The sequence below is a fragment of the Pteronotus mesoamericanus genome, unplaced genomic scaffold, assembly GCF_021234165.1.
Source record: "Pteronotus mesoamericanus isolate MK-2021 breed Mesoamerican mustached bat unplaced genomic scaffold, CSHL_Meso_final contig_173, whole genome shotgun sequence".
Lineage (NCBI taxonomy): Eukaryota > Metazoa > Chordata > Mammalia > Chiroptera > Mormoopidae > Pteronotus > Pteronotus mesoamericanus.
The window spans coordinates 1555756-1572983 of record NW_026555072.1 but is presented as its reverse complement, the minus strand read 5'-3'; the positions used below and the strand labels follow the sequence as shown (position 1 = coordinate 1572983).

General features: G+C 48.9%; 1 protein-coding gene across 1 annotated transcript; it reads right to left on the bottom strand.

The window, feature by feature from the left end:
• Nucleotides 1-993: 993 nt before the first annotated feature.
• SYP (synaptophysin) lies at nucleotides 994-13917 on the bottom strand. The gene is made up of 7 exons (XM_054566365.1): nucleotides 13838-13917; nucleotides 12668-12733; nucleotides 11401-11525; nucleotides 8232-8427; nucleotides 7373-7564; nucleotides 4728-5058; nucleotides 994-2580 (listed from the first exon to the last, which is right to left on the bottom strand). The coding sequence occupies exons 1-6, from the start codon at nucleotides 13871-13873 to the stop codon at nucleotides 4732-4734; spliced, it is 942 nt and encodes a 313-aa protein (XP_054422340.1). The 5' UTR covers nucleotides 13874-13917; the 3' UTR covers nucleotides 994-2580; nucleotides 4728-4731.
• Between the last annotated feature and the right edge of the window lie 3311 nt (nucleotides 13918-17228).

Below are 17228 nucleotides of genomic sequence, written 5' to 3'. Positions count from 1 at the left end.
GTCTGTGCTCCCTCGCCCCCATCAGAGACCTAGATCTTATACACCCCCACACGTCCCTGCCCCCATCCGTTCAGAGCCAGGATTATTGGAGATTTATAAGGAGGAGGTTAAAGTCACTGGCTAGGTTCCCATCTCCTCTTCTTCTCTCCCTCCCTATTCCTACAGGCTCAGTTGTCATGCCCCCTAAATCCTGAGAAGATCTAATAGACTTCCTTCCCCTGCTCCTATTTTTCTCTCTCTCTAGTTAGATATCCCTTTCCCTGAGTTCGGTTTCCAGAGCTGGGAGTCTCTCTTTCTTGTTCTCAGGCTTTGCTGTGCCTCAGGGCTGGGAGGAGAGGGTCCCAGGCCCGCAGTCAGAACCCAGGCGCCGGGTCGGGGTCTCTAATTAGGCGTGGTGGAGGCAGCGGTCAGCCGGTCCTTTCATCCCAGGCGCCAGGGATTTCCATGCCCCCCTCCGGCCCCATTACACATCCCAGTCATTTACATCCTCTCCTCGCTCTAGGGAGGAGTCTGGGAGGGGTTAAAAAGAACGAATGAATGAAATAAGGAGTCACCCCTGCGCTCCGCCTGCCCGCCTTGCAGCCTACTTGGTCTCCCAGTTTTCCAGCTGGAGGGGAGGCAATGAAATAAAGAGACAGCGGGATCTGAAGAATACGAGGCGTGTGGGTAGAGGGAAGTCTCCCTGTGAAATATGGGGTCCTATTCGAACCCCTTGAAGATCTGAGGACAGAGTGGAGAAGGCACATGGCTAAGGGACCAGAAACAGAACTGAACCTTTGAAAGGCAGGGTTTTCTGTGGCCAGTAGTTGGACATTGGGCAGGGCTATTCAGAGCATGACTTAGGCTCCATCACTACATAAAATGGTGAGATGACTTGAACAGTGTCCAGCAGGTCGGGGGACAAGCTTCCTCTTGCCTTCTCTCTGCCTCTCCCTTTGTGTCCCCCCAAAAGGCACAATGAGAAGTCCAAGCCAGAGATACTAGTTGGTTGAGGAGTTTATTTATGGGAGGATAATTAATCGTATTTGTTCTTCCTGTGGGAGGGAGTCTTCAAACAATACCGAAGGGCAAGGGCAAGGGTAGGGGTCTGGAGGGGAGGGGAAAGGGCCACAGCCAGACAAAGTGGCAACACACAGTCACAGGCACTACCGACGTCACAGACACAGCAGAACGTGTAGGATAGGGGCTCCAGACCAGGCCTCCGACCACCCCGGTACGGTAAGGGTAGGGGTGTGGAGGGAGGGGGAAGGCAGGAGAAGTGGGGAGAGGGGTGGGCTAGCCCCACAGGCCCATTGGCTCTGTCCTCTGATTACCTAGCAGTCTCGTGGTGGGGGTGGGCAAGGGTATGTGTGGGTGCTTCTCCCTCGATCCCACCCCTTAACCTCCAAGCCATACCTCTCAGGTCTCCACAGGCCCCCTCAGTCCCTTGTCTTGGCCAGGGATATTCCCCCCACCACTAACAAAACCCATCCAACAATCCCTAGCCACTGCCAAACCTACCCACTTTAAAACATATTTTTTTTCACTGCTCCATTGCAGAGTGGTTGGGCAGGCTGTCCCCTCTGAAACCGCCAGGCATGCCCCGCTCTAAGCCCCAGCCCACCTAGAACCCTGACCACACCCTCACTCCAACAGTTGCCCATTCCTGAACCACCCTTCCTGCCTGTCTGCATTAAAATCAAACTCAGTCTCCCAAAGGTTCCAAGCCACACCCCTGCCATAGATTCTGGTCCCAGTCCAAGACCTGACCACTCTGGAGCTTCACCCACTGACTGGTTCAAGCCCCCCCTCTAGAACTCTCAGCATTCTTCCAAACCCTGTCCCCAGGCCCCCAAGACACATCCCTTCCATAGAACCAAGTCCTACTACAAGCCTTGACCATTTTGAGGCCCACCCGCTGCCTCACTCAAAGTGCTGATCTTTCTATAATCTCACCTTCAGCCTCCTTCCAAGCTCCTCTCCAGAATGCTCCAGGGCACCCCTGTCCCTTGGATTACACTTCCAGTATGTCTGGAACCAAGCTCCCTGCTTATTAGTCTCCTCCACCCCAGAGCTCCTCTCCAAGACCACCTTGGGTCCCAACCTCTCCAATCTTTGCCTTTCTCTCTCCTCCCACCCCACTCAGGGTTGAATTTTCTGTAATCGTCCTTGTTCAAACATTGCTGAAGAAATCAAGGCCAGAGTTGGGAGGGAGGAAGGGAGAGAGGGGAGAGAGTCTGAAGTCAAGCCTACCCTCCCCACACAGCCAAAGTCTGTCTCCTCTCTGTCCCTCTTTCAGAGTCCTCCCCAACCTCAGGGCACAGGGCCAGGGAACAGAGAGGGGCCAAGGGATGCAGGGAAAGGGCTAGGGGTAATAGAGGGGCCCACTAAAGATTGAGCCCCTAATGCATGAGTGGAGTGGGGGCAGGACTCAGATATATATATATATAGATATATATATATCTATATATATATATCTCAAAGACAGTTAAGGGTCTCCTGGCTTGAGAGGTGGAGACCTGGGATATAGAGGTGAGAAGGGGGGGCAGGCCTTCTCCTGAGCTCTTGCCCACCCATGGGGTCCTCCTGGGTTGCACTGACCTGTGGAGACAAAAGACAAAGAAAAGAGAGGGGGTCCAGACACAGGTAGTGCCTTTAGGGAAGGGCTGGGGTGCTATGCCTTCACTCTGGATTTACCCTCTGCCTGACATGCCTTTTCTTCCTTTTCCCTTCACTCAGATTCCTGGAGTCAGTTCATCTCAGCTGCCCCTGCTGGGAATATATACCTTTCCCCGTTAGGCAAGGTACAAAAGAAATTATGGTCCTCACTCCCCTAACCCCAAAACTCTGTTAACAGGAACTGTTCTAGTTATTGGTTATAAACTATATTGAAACAAAGATCCTCATCTTTGTGAAGCTTACATTGTAGCAGGGGAGACAGACTTAAGGTGATTATAAGTGAGATGGAAAAACAAAAAGTAGACCAGGGTGAGGGGATTAAGAGCGCCAGTAGGGAAGGAAGGTTGCTGTAGTAAGTAGGGTTCAGAGAAGACCACATTGATGAAATGACTGGGGTGGGGGTTAGGGAAAGAGCATTCCAAGCAGGGGGTAGAGCCAGTGCAAAAGCGCTGGGGTGGGACCACGTTTAGTGCTTTTGAGGAACAGCGAGGAGGTCAGTGGGGCTTGAAAGGAATGAGCAAAGGAGAGTGGTGGGAGGTGATATCAGAGAGTAGGTAATGGGTTCACAAAAGACTAGGTTGTGAGGACTTTAGCTTTGACTTTGGATGAGGTGTAAGTCATGGGAAGATTCAGAGCAAAGAATAAAAAGTCCCATGTTGTTTCTATTATTTATTTCCTCAATAAATGTTTCTTCACATTGGTAGTGCTCTAAGTGATGTGTGTAAAGCATAAATAAGTCATGGGCACATCCTGTAGTCTGGTGGGAGAGACAGTCAATAAACATATAAACTGATAATTACAAACGGTGGTAAAGAAAAGCACAGGGTACAATGTGAGAGGTAAGGGGACTTGTAAGGACCTGGCCAGGTGAGGTTATCAGTGGGCGTGGCTGTGAAGCTCCAGGAGGAAAGCAAGTATCAAAGCAAGGCCCTAAAGTTGGATGTGCCTGGCACATCGAGGTGGCCAATGTGCCTGGAACAGTGTGTGTGTGTGTGTGTGTGTGTGTGTGTGTGTGTGTGGGCGGGGGGGGGGCAGTGGTAGGAGGTGAGAGGTCAGAGAAATGAGGGGAAGGGCTAGAATGTGTAGGGCCCTGTCCTTTGGCTTTGAATCTGAGTGAGATGGGAGCCCTGGCAGAGCTCTGAGCACAGGAAGAAGGTGGCCTGATTTGAGATTTGATGGTACCCCTCCCAATGCTGTGAACAGAACGGAATGGGAATGGGAGTAGAAATCTGTTAAGATGTTGGTGGGAGATGACAGTGAGAAGTGGGAAGATTTATTTTGAAGGTAGAAACAACAGGAATTTTTGATGGATTAGATGTGGGATGCATCATAAAATCTTTCCTGCCCTTTCCATCCTGGCCAGGTGCCAGAAGCCGCCTCCACTCACGTGTTGCCGCCTCCTTGCCTTTCCCCTCTCACGCTATCCCCTTGCCTCTTCTCCCCATCTTCCCCCATCATATGCAAGGGAAATCTCACTTTTCTTTTTAGGTCGGGCAAGAAGACCAGCAAGCCTTTCCAATGCCCCCGTCCCATCCCCTTTTTCCTTTGAAATTCCACACCACCTCCCCTGACTCGAGAGCTGGGGAGAGGTGGCATATATATCACCTCCTCCCCGGACTGGTGAGCTTGTCTGACCTTTAGGATCCAAGCGAGTTTACCCTCACCATCTATTTTCATTATCATAACACATTAGCTTATCAATCGCTTCTAAGGCCACTTCCTCTTCCCTCCCGCGCTCCCAAGCTCCCTCGATTCCCCCCGAAGCCAGCACTCCACCCCACCCCCGCCCTCCGCTATTCCCTCCTTTCATTGGTCGCTCTGCCCGTTTCTCTGCTCCCTCCCTTCCCGCCGAGCCACACTTCTACCTTTTCCATTGGCCCCTCATTCTGCCCATCTTCAAGAACTACTCTCCAGCAGCTGTGCCTCGGTATTGGCTCCTTCAAACTCCCACCTTCGCTTGTCTTGGCCAGCGTCTCACGTACTATTTACTACTGACTCTTATTGGTTCGCTGACCCGCCCACCTCCTTTCAGGTACCCTCCTAGGCCGCACCGCCCGCCCATTACTCACCAGACTACATCTGATTGGAGAAGGAGGTGGGCGCACCCTGAGGGCCATAACCTTGCTGCCCGTAGTCGCCCTGAGGCCCATAGCCACCGCCACCGCCGCCGGCTGGTTGCCCATATTCGGGTTGGTAGCCACCTTGGGGCCCGTAGGAGTCCTGGGGCCCGTACCCACCAGGGCCCTGCCCATAGCCCGCCTCGCCATAGGCGTCCCCGGGCGCAGGTTGCTTCTCGGGGGCGCCAGGAGGTGCGCGCAGGAATGGGGCGGCCCAGCCTGTCTCCTTGAACACGAACCACAAGTTGCCGACCCAGAGCACCAGGTTCAGAAAGCCGAACACCTGAGGGGAAATAAAGCCCAGCTGTCGTCCCACGCCCATTGCCTCGGCGGTCCCGGGAAATGTCGAGGCAGCGTGCGTTGGGCACGGAATCGCGGGCTCCAGAAGGGTGGTAGTTTCTGGAAACCCAGGCCCCGGAGTCTCAGCGCATTAACATCAATGTGCAGAAAAATCATCTTGCGGGGGAGGAGGAGGGCGTGTTACAATTCAGATTCCTGGGATGTTGAGGTGTAGTAATATTACATACATTTGTTTATATATTTGTACATTTACATGTTACATATGCACGTTTATACATGTATAAAATGTAGTAAACAAATCTAGATTTGTGATGTACTGAAATACTAAGCATACACTTTGGTTAAATATGTAAATATACCACTAATGGATGTGTATTACACGTATATGTGTATAACTACAAATGTATAAAGTATGTAAATATTGGGTTGGCCAAAAAGTTTGTTTTTTCCATACAGTGGCTCTAGTAAGTGCTTAGTTAGTTGTCTTTAACTTCATTCAAAACAATTTTGTTAGATTGTATTGTGGTAGCTGTCATATCAGTGTGCATTTAAAAAACTCTTTAACAGCCCTGGCAGGATCGCTTCTCAGCCTTCTGGCTAAGATCAAGTGCAGCCCTGGCTGGTGTGGCTCAGTGGGTGGAGTGCTGGCCTTTTAAACCTAAAGGTCGCTGGTTTGATTCCCAGTCAGGGCACGTGCCTGGGTTTCAGGCCGGGTCCGCGGTTGAGGGTGTGTGAGAGGCAACTGATCAATGTATCTCTCACACATCAGTGTTTCTCTGCTTCTCTTTCTCCCTCCCTTCCCCTCTCTCTAAAAATAAGTAAATAAAAATGTTTAAAATATTTTTTAAAAATTAAATAAACTTATCAGAATTGGTGAATTTTTGCATAGCCATAGCTATTTTAATATTGAAGATGGAAGAATATAAGCAACATTTTTGGCATATTATGCTTTATTGTTCCCAAGAAAGGTAAAAATACAACTGAAACACACAAAAGATTTGTGCAGTATATGGAGAAGGTGCTGTGACTGAGCATGTCAAAAGTGGTTTGCATGCGAGAGGCAACCAGTCGATATATTATTTTGCTGTGCATAATGCGCACCCACATTTTTGTGCACATTATACATGGGATTATCATACTCATGGCATGTAATCATCACAACAATGTATAATGCGAATCTTTATTTTTCCCTAAAAAATTTGGGCAAAAAACTGCGCATCATACAGGGCAAAATACGGTATTCCTCACACATCACTGTTTCTCTCCCTCTCTTTTTTCCTCCCTTTCCCTCTTTCTAAAAATAAATAAAATCTTTTTTTAAAAAGTGGTTTGCAAAGTTTCTAGGTACTATTGATATTTTGAGCAATTAAGTCTTTGCTGTGGAGCCGTGTTATGCATTGGAAGATGTTTAGCAGCCCCCTTGGCCTCTACTCACTAGAAGCCAATAGCGGGAGATAGGCAACATACTCAAAACATCCAGATTATAAAGTTATTGGTGAAAATGAAAAAGTGTCTTTTATTTTATGGAAAAAACTAAATGGATTTTTTTTGCCAACCCAATATATACTTTTATATTAAAACAAATACATGTTTTACGATACAAAATGTTTTATATGTACATAAGATAAACATATACAATATAATCCAATTTTGGGACAGGAAGTAATATCTCCACTTTACAGTTGAAGAAACTGAGCCAGCAGATGGCAGAATTGGAATCTCCAACATCTGTAACACTTGTATATGACTTACCATATGCCAGGCCCTTTTCTAAGCACTCTGTATCATTAGCTCACTAGATACTCAACTTTGGAACAGGACCTATTCTTAGTTTTCAATTTACATGCTGGAACTGAGGCCTGAGAGGCTGAGTAACTAATTTCAGGTCACACAACTTGAAAGTGGCAGAGCTGGGATTTGAGCTCAGACAGACTCTGGCCAGTAGGGGGCGTCTAGGTAGGAAATATTTCAAGTTACTCATTTTGCGTGTAAGGAAACAAGATCGAGAGGGCACTGAGTTGCTGGAGATTTTATATGGCTAGTCTGGGGCTGGGATCCAGGTATCCCAAACCTAATTGGACAGACGATCTCAAGTTTCCCTTTTGGGGACAGTTTGTGATGTCACAGTAGTTACACTTGCTATCTAATTCTTCTAGGCTTTGTTGTTGGTATGCCTTCTCTGGGGAGCCCTCTTGGATATCCTCTGCATTCTCTCATTCTCTCTCTCCACTGCTCCCCAGACTGTAAGTGACCCAGCCCCGCTCCCCCGCCAGCCTGGCCAGCTTCCCAGGGCTCACCACGGAGGTGTTGAGGCCAGAGGTCACAGGGTCTCTTATCTCCTTGCATGTATTCTCCTTCTGTTGGCAGGCAGGTATCTCTTTGATAATGGTCTCTGGGTCCGTGGCCATCTTCACATCCGACAGCCCCTTGGCCCATGCCGATGAGCTAACCAGCCACATGAAGGCAAACACTGCCGTGGCCAGGAAGTCCTAAGATGGGCAGGGGAGAGAAAAATGGCACTGTGAGCAGGCTGCTTCATGCTGGGCTGTGGGGCCTCCTTGGATCACAGGTTTTCTTGGGAAGTGGGTCCCCCAGAAGAGGTTTGTCTCTCCCCTGCCTTTTCCCCAACACTCACTTGAAGATGGCTCTCCTAGCATGGGCTTGTGCATGACACAGAGGATGTGGCTGTTGGGTAATTCTGAGGGATGGTTGTCGAATCTGTGACAAGTACTGTGTCTTTCCACTTTCATCTGAATGTGGGAATATGTGTCATTTTTGTGTCTGGGATGAGGGTGTATGAGTACAGCTGGTAGGAATCAGTATGTCTGTGTGGTATGACAAGCATGACTGTCACAGCGAGCCTCTGTGTGCTCCTTTCTTCAATCGAGACTGTGTGGTTGTGTGAGAGGTGGCAGGTTTCCAGGTGTAGGCCTGTCTGGGATTCTGTGTGGGCTATGAGTGTGTCTCTGTCACTCTGTGATTTAGTGTTCCTGATATTCATAGCATCAGCAGCAGTAGCAGTAACATGTGTGGTTGCGATGGTGGCTGCTTGCACGTGGGCCAGTCTGGGATTTGGTGTGACCTATGAACATGGCTGTCTCCTCAAGGCTCTGTGTCCCCTGGGGCCCTTGCATACAAGTGGCTGTGGGGGCTCACCAGCATGGGCCCTTTGTTGTTTTCTCGGTACTTGTTCTGCAGAAAGATGTAGGTGGCCAGAGCCCCCATGGAGTAGAGGAAGGCAAAGACTGCCACGGTGACAAAGAATTCCGCTGATGAGGAGTAGTCTCCCAGTAGGAAGACTTTGGAAGTGCCCCCTCTACAGTCAGGTGCATCAAAATACACTTGGTGCAGCCTGTAGAGAGAGGTGGGTAGGTGTGCCTCAGACTTTAAGAATCCCCCCTCCCCCCTTTCCAGTCATGAGTCCCCCAGATTGACAAGGTCCCGGGAAGAGGAGGAAATAACCATCCACAGAGCACCTATTGTGTACCAGTCACATTTCATTGATTGTTCATAGCCTGCCATGAAATAAGTTTTATTCATCCCTCACTCCAACACAGGCACCTTGGCCACTTGGTTATTCATAGAACATACCAGGCACCCTTCCACCCCAGGATCTTTGCACTGGAATGCTCTTCTAGATATCTTTATGTCTTAATCCCTTCATCTTCTTAAAGCTTTGCTCAACTGTCCCCTTTTCAGTGAGGCCTTCCCTGATCTTACTACTTAAAATTAAATCCAACTATTCGTGCCCTGGCTCAGTTGGTTAGAGCATCATCCCGATACGCCAAGGTTTCAGGTTCTCTCTCTCTCCCCGTTCCTCTCCCACAGTAACCATCTCTCTCAAATCAATAAAAAAAATTTAAAAGTTCAAACATTCCCTCCTGGCACTCCTTAGCCCCCTTCCTTGATTCATTTTTTCACTGTAGCAGTGATACCTCATTTGACATACCATTTTTTCCCTTGATTTTTGCTATAAGTACAAGAAGGCAGGGCTTTGCCTTTTGTTTTGTTCACTGCTGTGTCTCTTGGGCCTGAAACAGTGCTGCCATATAGAAGGTGCTCAATAAATGCTTATTAAATGACATGTACAGAGGCAGAAACAGAGGCTCAGTGAAGTGCATTAACTTGCCTAAAGTCACACAGATGGAGAAAGAGTGGTAGAGTTTGAGATCTGAACCCTGTGACTTCCCCCTACATTATACTGACTCTTCTTCCCATTCTACTTCAGGCCCCCAAGAAAAAGAAATGCATGCACAGCAGAGGAGAGCCCAGAGATTACAAAATAGGAAGAGACGGACTGAGAGGAGGGTAGAAGGGATCCTGGAACAGGACGTGTATGTTTGAGAGGAGGAGGGTCTGATTGGATAGGTATGGGACCAAGACCTTCCTTGTGGTGTGATGGAGGAGGGGGTCATAGGGAAAAATGTGTGTGTGGGGCGGGGGACTGAGTCGGGTCCCAGAACTCTCACCTGAGACTGCGGCACAGCATCCTGAGATGGAGCAAATGGTGCCAGTGCCCTTGTGTAGCAAAGGTCCCAAGGCTTACACTTATTGATCCCCTACTATTTTGTATAAGTGCCTCATTTAATGACCCCTTCCCTGTAATTCTCTAGAGCAGATATTATTATACCCATTTTACAGATGAGCAGAGTCTTGGCAAAGTTAAGTTACTTGCTCAAGGTTGTGAAGGTGCTAAATGTTGGAGCTAGGAGTCGAATCTGAGTTTGAGCTGCTGGGTTTCCAGTGTGCTGGGTTGGGAGGGGGTTATCCAGGGGGGAACCGAAAGGCTCTTGGGGGTATTGGGACAGTGGTAGGTTGGTCAGGGGGACCCATGGCACAGACTTTTTCCTGGGAGACTTGTGGGTAAAAGGCAGATGCTCAGGACCAGAGGTCCTAGGCATGGGAGGTGTTGGGGATCTGACCGTTTATTTTTGTGGTCTTCTGGATTCTCAAAATGCCTGCTCTCAGTACTGTCCCATGCTGCCAACTCCCCCTCCCCATACTTTCTTCCCTGGCTTCTGACGATCGGGCGCGTTCAGGATGGTATGGCCGTAGACTCTCTTCCCTGGCTTCTGTGAACTGGTAGATACTTGGTTGCCCTCCTGCCTCTCAGGCCACACCTCCCTGGTACCTCCTTTTCTTTCAACAATTGCTCAGAGCCTTTGCTGGGCTTTCCTCTCTTCACTCTGCCCTCTCGCCCTAGGGGATCTCCTGAGCCTCCATTTACTCTTAGTGCTCACCCCCCTCAAATTGCCAACTCAATAAATGACCTCTTTTCTGAATCCCTTGAACTTATTTATTTTCCTTATATTAACAAACATTTACGGAGTGGTTATTGTGTGCCTGGCACTGTGCTAAACACTTTACTAGTATTAATTCATTTTATATTCATCATAACCCTGGATTACTCCATTTTACAGATGGGTAAATCGAGACCTAGAGCAGATATGTGATTTGTCCATGTACTGGAGGTACCTCAGAAGCCTCTACTGAAATTGCACCTGTGGGTCTCTCCCTCCCACCAGCCAGGAAGTAAATATCTCCTTCAGGGCAGTGACCTTGCCTGCTTGTGTTCGCTCTCATCTACCTAATGCCCAGCGCTGAGTAAGATACATATCAGAATTGTTTAGTTGGATTTAACCATTCCTTATAGCTAAATAGCACCCCCTCATTATGCTCTATCATAAAACCCTGCATGAGGATCCTTTCCTTGAATTTCTTCCAATCTGCAATTACCCTCTTTATTAATTAATTTGTTATAATGTTGGCTCCATGAGGGTAGGAAGCTTGGTCTGTTTTGTTCACTAGCACTTTGAGCAGTACAGCAGATTCTCAAAAAAAAAAAAAAAGTGTATGGAGTGAATGAATGGGAATTAAATAGTGATATTGGCTAACATTAGTTGAGTACCTGCTGTTTTAAGACTACATATACTTTTACTTTTGAACCTTGTTAATTGCCTGCCTCCTGCCTCTCCCCTTCACTAGAACATAGCCAGAGGGCAACAGACTATGCCTGTCTTTTTTTTTTTTTTAAGTGAAAGATAGTTTATTAGTGAAGCAGTGGGACAGAGAGAAGGCTACTGCACAGGTAGAGAAGGCTATGACTGTCTTGCTCACTACATGTCCTAGATATGCAGAGCGGTGCCAGGCACAAGGTAGGTGCTCAGTGCATGCGCAGTGACCTGAATGGGTGTGGTCTCCTGAAGTAGGGGCTGGACAGGAGCCACTGGGGAGGAGGTGTTGGCCAGTCCCACCCCACCCCTTCCTCTCCCAGGTCTGTCAGGGTCCCAAGGGTGGGCAAGGGTGGGCTAGGGTGGGGGCACACCTGAAGGGGTACTCAAATTCAACCTCGATGTTGAGGAGACTGTGGGTCTTGTTGGCACAATCCACGCTCAGCTGAAGCTCCCCACTGTAACTGCCGCACGTGGCAAAGGCGAAGATGGCAAAGACCTTGGGCAGCAGGGATGGGGATGGCGGTGAGCCTGTGTGCATGTGGGGTGGGGGTGCCCTCCTCTGGACAGATCAGGGCCCAGCACAGGCAGCAGCAGATGGACCGGTCCCCACCCCCACCCTCTAATCAGGGCTCATCCTGCCCAAGGACAAGCTGATTAGAGGGGTGTGGCTATCTCTTCCTGTCTTTCTCCTGGTGTCTCTGTCTGTATCTCTCAATGCACTGACCCCCTTATTCTCTCTCTTCGGTCTCAGTCTCTCTATTTCTATGTCTCTCTCCGTATTTCCATCTGTCTCTGTTGTTCTCTGTGTCTCTATTTCTCTTGGCATCTCTGTTTCTTTATGTGTCTTTTTGTCTTTATCAGATGTATTTTTGTCTTCTGCATCTTTGTTTTTGTCTCTACCTCTCTATATCTGTGTGTCTCTTTCTGTCTCTTTTCCCCTCTCTCCATGTGAATGCATGTCTCTCTATGCCTTTCTGTTTCTCAGTCTGTATGTCTCTGTCTCCCTGCTGTCTCTCACTTGGTCTCTGTCTCCCTTGTGCCTCCCTTTCTCTGTGTATCAGTCTCTTTCACCTTTCTCCGAGTGTCTCTTTTTCTGTCTCTTTCTCTCCCCCACCCCCTTTTCATTTTCTGCCTCTCTTCTCTCTTTGCATCTCTGTTCTCTGTGCATCTTTCTCTGTCTCCTTTTTTTGTCTCTTTCTGTTTGTCTCCTCTCTGTCATATCCCTGTATCTCTTTTTTCTCGATATTTCCATCTCTATCTCCATCATTCACTGTCTCGCGTTCTCTCTCTCTTTTTCGCTGTCTCGGATTTTCTCTTGGCTTTGCATCTCTCCCGCAGCAACCGGCTGCAAGCTCCACCTCCCCTTCCTCTCTCTCACCTCAGGGGAAGAGGTAGGACGTCACAATCTTCCACTTCACAACGGGGGGTACCCTTGGCCTTATGTGACGTCACTTCACAGCTCATCCATTCTCTGGCCCCAACCAAGCCCCTGGGACTTCACCCTGGAGTACAATTCCACCATCCCCTTCTACCCCCAATCCACTCATCCATTCCTTGCTCCTCAACCCAATTCCACCCCTGCTCTTCCGGATCCCACTACCTACCTTCCTCTCTCCCTATGGCCCAGACCACACTCACCCATTGCAGCACCTTCAAAAAGCCGAGAGGCTCCTTGACCACCCGGAACTGACCCCCAGCCACCAGCTGAGGAGAGAAACGGTGGGGTGGGGATGGGGTTGTTGAGGATGAAAAGGGAGGTGAGGGGGGCCATCAGGTGATGACCCCTGGGAATAAGGCATGTGACCTCTGGGAGGGAGTGAAGACATTCATTTGGAGAGGGGGTGAGAAGGAGAAAGGGACACTTTGGGCAAGATGTGGGTACAGTTTCCCTGAGAGAAGACCCTGGGGGTTCAGAACTGGTGGGGAGGTCTGGAGAGATGGTGAGGTAGATGGCAGAGGGGGTCAGGGGTGAGGAAGATGGAGTCAAGCCAGGATGGATTAGGGAATGAGAGAAGGTCTGAAATGGTAAAGGTGAATCAGGTGGAGAAAGGGATCCGGTGGAGTGAGGAAAGACTCGGGGTTCATTAGGGTGGGGGAAGGGTCTGCAGCCATAAAGGTGAGTCATATGGTGGTGATGGAAGGTGGTCTGAGGTGATGAGGATGGGAAGGGGTTGGTACTTGTTAGAGAGGGGTGAGGTTCTAATGTGTTGAAAAAGAGTGAGATGGCAGAAGGTCTAGGCTGATTAAGGTGGGAACGGCTGGGACATGGCTTCACTGGATATGTGCTGGGGGAGGGGAGCGTAGGGGTTTGGAGGGGCAAAACCAGGTCGACCCCCTTGGTCTGCTCTGGGGGAAGGAGTGGTTCTCTTACCGGGGTACCGTCTCTGCTTGGGAGGGGCAGCTGTCAGCCCTCCCCCCATCCCCCGCCCTCACGCCTTCTGCTGCTCTATTTCCTGGCTCATCCGCAGCACCCCTGTCTTCCTTCCACTCTCCCCTTTCTCCCCGCGTCTGTGCCCTAGCCCCAAGAGTCCCTCTTCCTCCCTTCGCGGAGGCCTCTAAAGGAACCGGGCTTGCGGCAGCCCTCGCTGCGGCAGTGAGGACGGCCCTCGCTGCGGCAAAGGGCGCACTCCTTCTTTTCTCCACCTCCCTCTTCCTCCCCTCGTCTGCCGCAGACCCCAGCCCCAGCGTCGGGGGCCGGATGTCCGCTGCCAGGACCCTGGTCACCACCTCTGAGTCAGCGGATCAGCTGGGCCCCAGGCGGGGAGGTCCGGCAGCGGCGGGCTCTGTCCGCGGTGCTGGAGCGCGTACCTGATTCACCACGTCCATGTCGGCCAGCAGCAGCATCAGCAATGCGGGGGGCAGGAGGAGCCTGCTCGCAAGGGCGAGTGCAGCGGCAGAGGGGGGCGGTGCGATCGTCAGAACAGCCGAGACAGCCTCAGCTCCTCCCTTTGCGCCCCCGCCTCATTGGCCACTCGAGCCTGCGCACCCGGGATGCGCCTAAGTCACTGGCGGCCATTCCAGCCCCGAGTCTGGAACCCTGAGAACGTTCAAGGAAGATCTATCTCTTTGAAAACACAGGTAGAAGTCTGGGGAGAGGAGGACCATTCAGTTCTACAGCATGACGTTTTGCCAGGCCCTTTACTGAGTTTGTTGAATGTGTTCACTCATTCAATCCTTACAACAGCTCTATTTGGTAGGGACTATTAGCTCCATTTTTACAGATGAGGAAAATGAGCCCCAGAGAAGTTAAGTGAGTTGCATAAGGTCACCCAGCTAGTCATTGGCAGTGCCCCAAGTCCCTACAATTTAAACGTAGTTCAAGGTCTTGAGGGTTTCTTCTCATCTGTATTTTAAGCACATCTTTAAACTCCTCCCCCTTCCGACCATTTCCCCTATTCTCTTATCCTCTTAGGTCAAATTTTTGCCTACTTTTAACTCTACACTTTACATCCTGTTTATTCCTCAGCCTGCTCTTAATTGGACTACCCCCCCCCTTCATGGTACTAAAACTGGGCCCACCAAAGTCAATGGTGATTGCCATGCAACAAAATCCAACGCACAAATACAGTTGGAATTTAAGATGCTCGAACTCATTCACTCATACTAAAAGAAATGCCTATAAAAACTACTAAAATACTGTTTTTCATATTTGAGGGTAGTGAATATTAAAAAATTTGTTAATGCTCAATGTTGGTAGTTTGCCCAGAAACAGACATTCTCATAAGTTACCCATGGAAGTTAAATTGGTATAACCTCTGTAGAGGGCAATTTGGGAAAATCTAGCAAACTTACAAATCCATACACTCTTTGGCTCACCATTTACACTTACAGGAATTTATCTTAGAGATAGATTCATACATATGCTAAAAGGTATATGTGTTAGGATGATGCACTATAGCACTGTTTATAATAAGAAAGAGTGGACACTCCCTACATGCTCATTACCAGTGACCTGTTTAAATAAACTCTGATATAGCTGTACAAAATGGGGTATGCAACTGTCATTAATAATATGGGAGATGTGGGATGATCATCATGATATTTAGTTAAGACATACAAGATGCCAAACTATGAGGATTGTGTACACAGAGAAGGGAGGATGATGTCAAAATTATAGAGAGAATAACATTTTAAATTGTGGCTGTTCTGTGTCAAGGACTGTTCTCAGATCTTCACTCATATCACTCATTAAATCCTCACAGCAACCCTATGTGAAGGGTACTACTACTATCTTTGTTTTACAAGTGAAGGAACTAGGATGCAGAGAGGTGAAAGAATGTTCCTAATGCCACACAGCTGGTAATTGGTGAAACTAAGATTTGAACCCAGGAAGTCTGGCTCCAGCATCTGTTATTCTTAGCCACTAAATTATCAGCACAGCACATCTTATACATGTATAAAAGCTATGCGGTAACACTGGTTGCCTCCAGAAGGGAGGGAAACTTTTCATTGTATACCCCTTTGTACCTTTTGAATTTTGAATCATCAGAACATATACTTATTTTTAAAAACATGCATTCAATTCACACAAATATATAATGGATACTTCTCAGTTATTGGATTATTGGGGGAAAGAGCATAGATCTTGACATTTAGTTGCTTGAATTTAAATCTCACCTCTAATATTTATTCTGTATGCCTTTGGACATGTAAAATGGTTTAAAAATGGTACCTATAAGGTTGTTGCACTAATTAAACAAGATAATCACTGTAATTCATTTAGCGCAGGGCCAAATAAATGGTTCATTTTACCTCCTATACATCTCTGGAATCCACTCACTTCTCACCATCTCCTCTGCTACCTCCCCTGGCTGAGGCGACCATTGTTCCTGCCAATTTTAGCATCTCCAGTTTCTTTCCCTTCCCTTCTGTTTTCAGCACAGCAAACAGAGCATCTATTTAAAATGCAAAGTTAACTATGTCACTACCCTGCTCAAATCCTTCCCATGGCTCCCCACTGCTCTTAGGAAAAGGCTCAGGGTTCAGGTCCTGAAAGCACTGAAAGGCTCTGCATCATCTGGCCTCCAGTGGCCTCTCCCACCTCATCCTGTAACAGCCTTCCTTCACTCTCTGCATCCTGACCATGACTTGCTGTTCCCACAATACACCAGCCCAACCCCTCCAAGCCTTTGTTTCAAGGCTTAGTGCAACTCTGTGTCCTGAGTCCCAGTCTCTAGTTCTGACTTTCCTCAAATTTCAGTACTGGCCCAACTGACAAAAATTACACAAATAAGAAACCTCTCCTCTGAGAAGTTGGAGGAGTTCCTAGCTCAGATCCTTCCGAGTGGTGGCCCCACCCCAAGCCACTCTCAGCACTGCCTTCAGTTCCTTTGAGTGGAGCCGACCACTTTGAACAGTCATGTCACAGGTCTAAGCCAGCTCAGTTTGCTCTAAGGGAAACTCAGAACAGTACCTGGCACAAAGCAAATGCTGGATAAACTTTCACTGAATGAATGAGACCCCAAAGGTTGGGCAGTGACTAAAGCTAGGGTAAGGAGCTAGAGATCTGTGTGGGAAGAGAGTGGGTTACTCTTTGCTGGTCTCAGGAAAGCTAAGTAGGCCCTGGCTGGGTTTTCCCGGGCTAGGAGCCCCATCCTTTGCTGTCACCCATGTCTTTTGCCAATGGATTTAGATTTTCTTTTTCTCAGGCAGCCTGTGGGAGGTGGGAGACAGGGTGATCACAGTTTAGCTCTCTTGAAATTCCCGATGCCATCAGAGGACCTTTCTGCCTGACACATCCCATACCAGACCAATTCAGACCTCCAGGCTCTTCTACCGGCAGGGCTCTCCTCTGGTTTATCCTTTCCTTTTCATCTGTGTGTCCTTCTTCAGTCTGACCTGACTGACCCCTTGCAGGATCTCTGCCTTTACTGCATTCCTTACCCAAGCCCCCTGCTCACCTATCCTCCATCTCTGTCCAGTGCCGTTCCCTTCCCCCACCTCCTCCACTCTGTCTCCAGCTTTTTTTGGGCTGCTGTCTCTTCCTCCTCCTCCTCCCTCCTTCACTGACGCTGAATAATCAGACCTGGCTGTCCTGGTTTCCGGAAATACCCGTGTGTGGGCAGTGACTTGGTGCTGAATCGGGGATGGATTGATGGGGGCTGCTGGGCAGCCCTAGGCCTGGAGTGCAAAGACATCAAAATCCGAGAGCGTGGTCCCTGCCAATCTCCCTCTGGAGAAGGGAGGGCAGGAGGTTTAT

What these genes read in the sequence shown, in the direction of transcription:
- SYP (XM_054566365.1), bottom strand. Translation starts at nt 13,873, where the DNA reads ATGCTGCTGCTGGCCGACATGGACGTGGTGAATCAG. An exon ending in ACATGGACGTGGTGAATCAG is followed by an intron (nt 12,734 to 13,837) that starts GTACGCGCTCCA and finishes TTCTCTCCTCAG; the next exon opens with CTGGTGGCTGGGGGTCAGTT. An exon ending in ACAACAAAGGGCCCATGCTG is followed by an intron (nt 7,565 to 8,231) that starts GTGAGCCCCCAC and finishes TGCCCATCTTAG; the next exon opens with GACTTCCTGGCCACGGCAGT.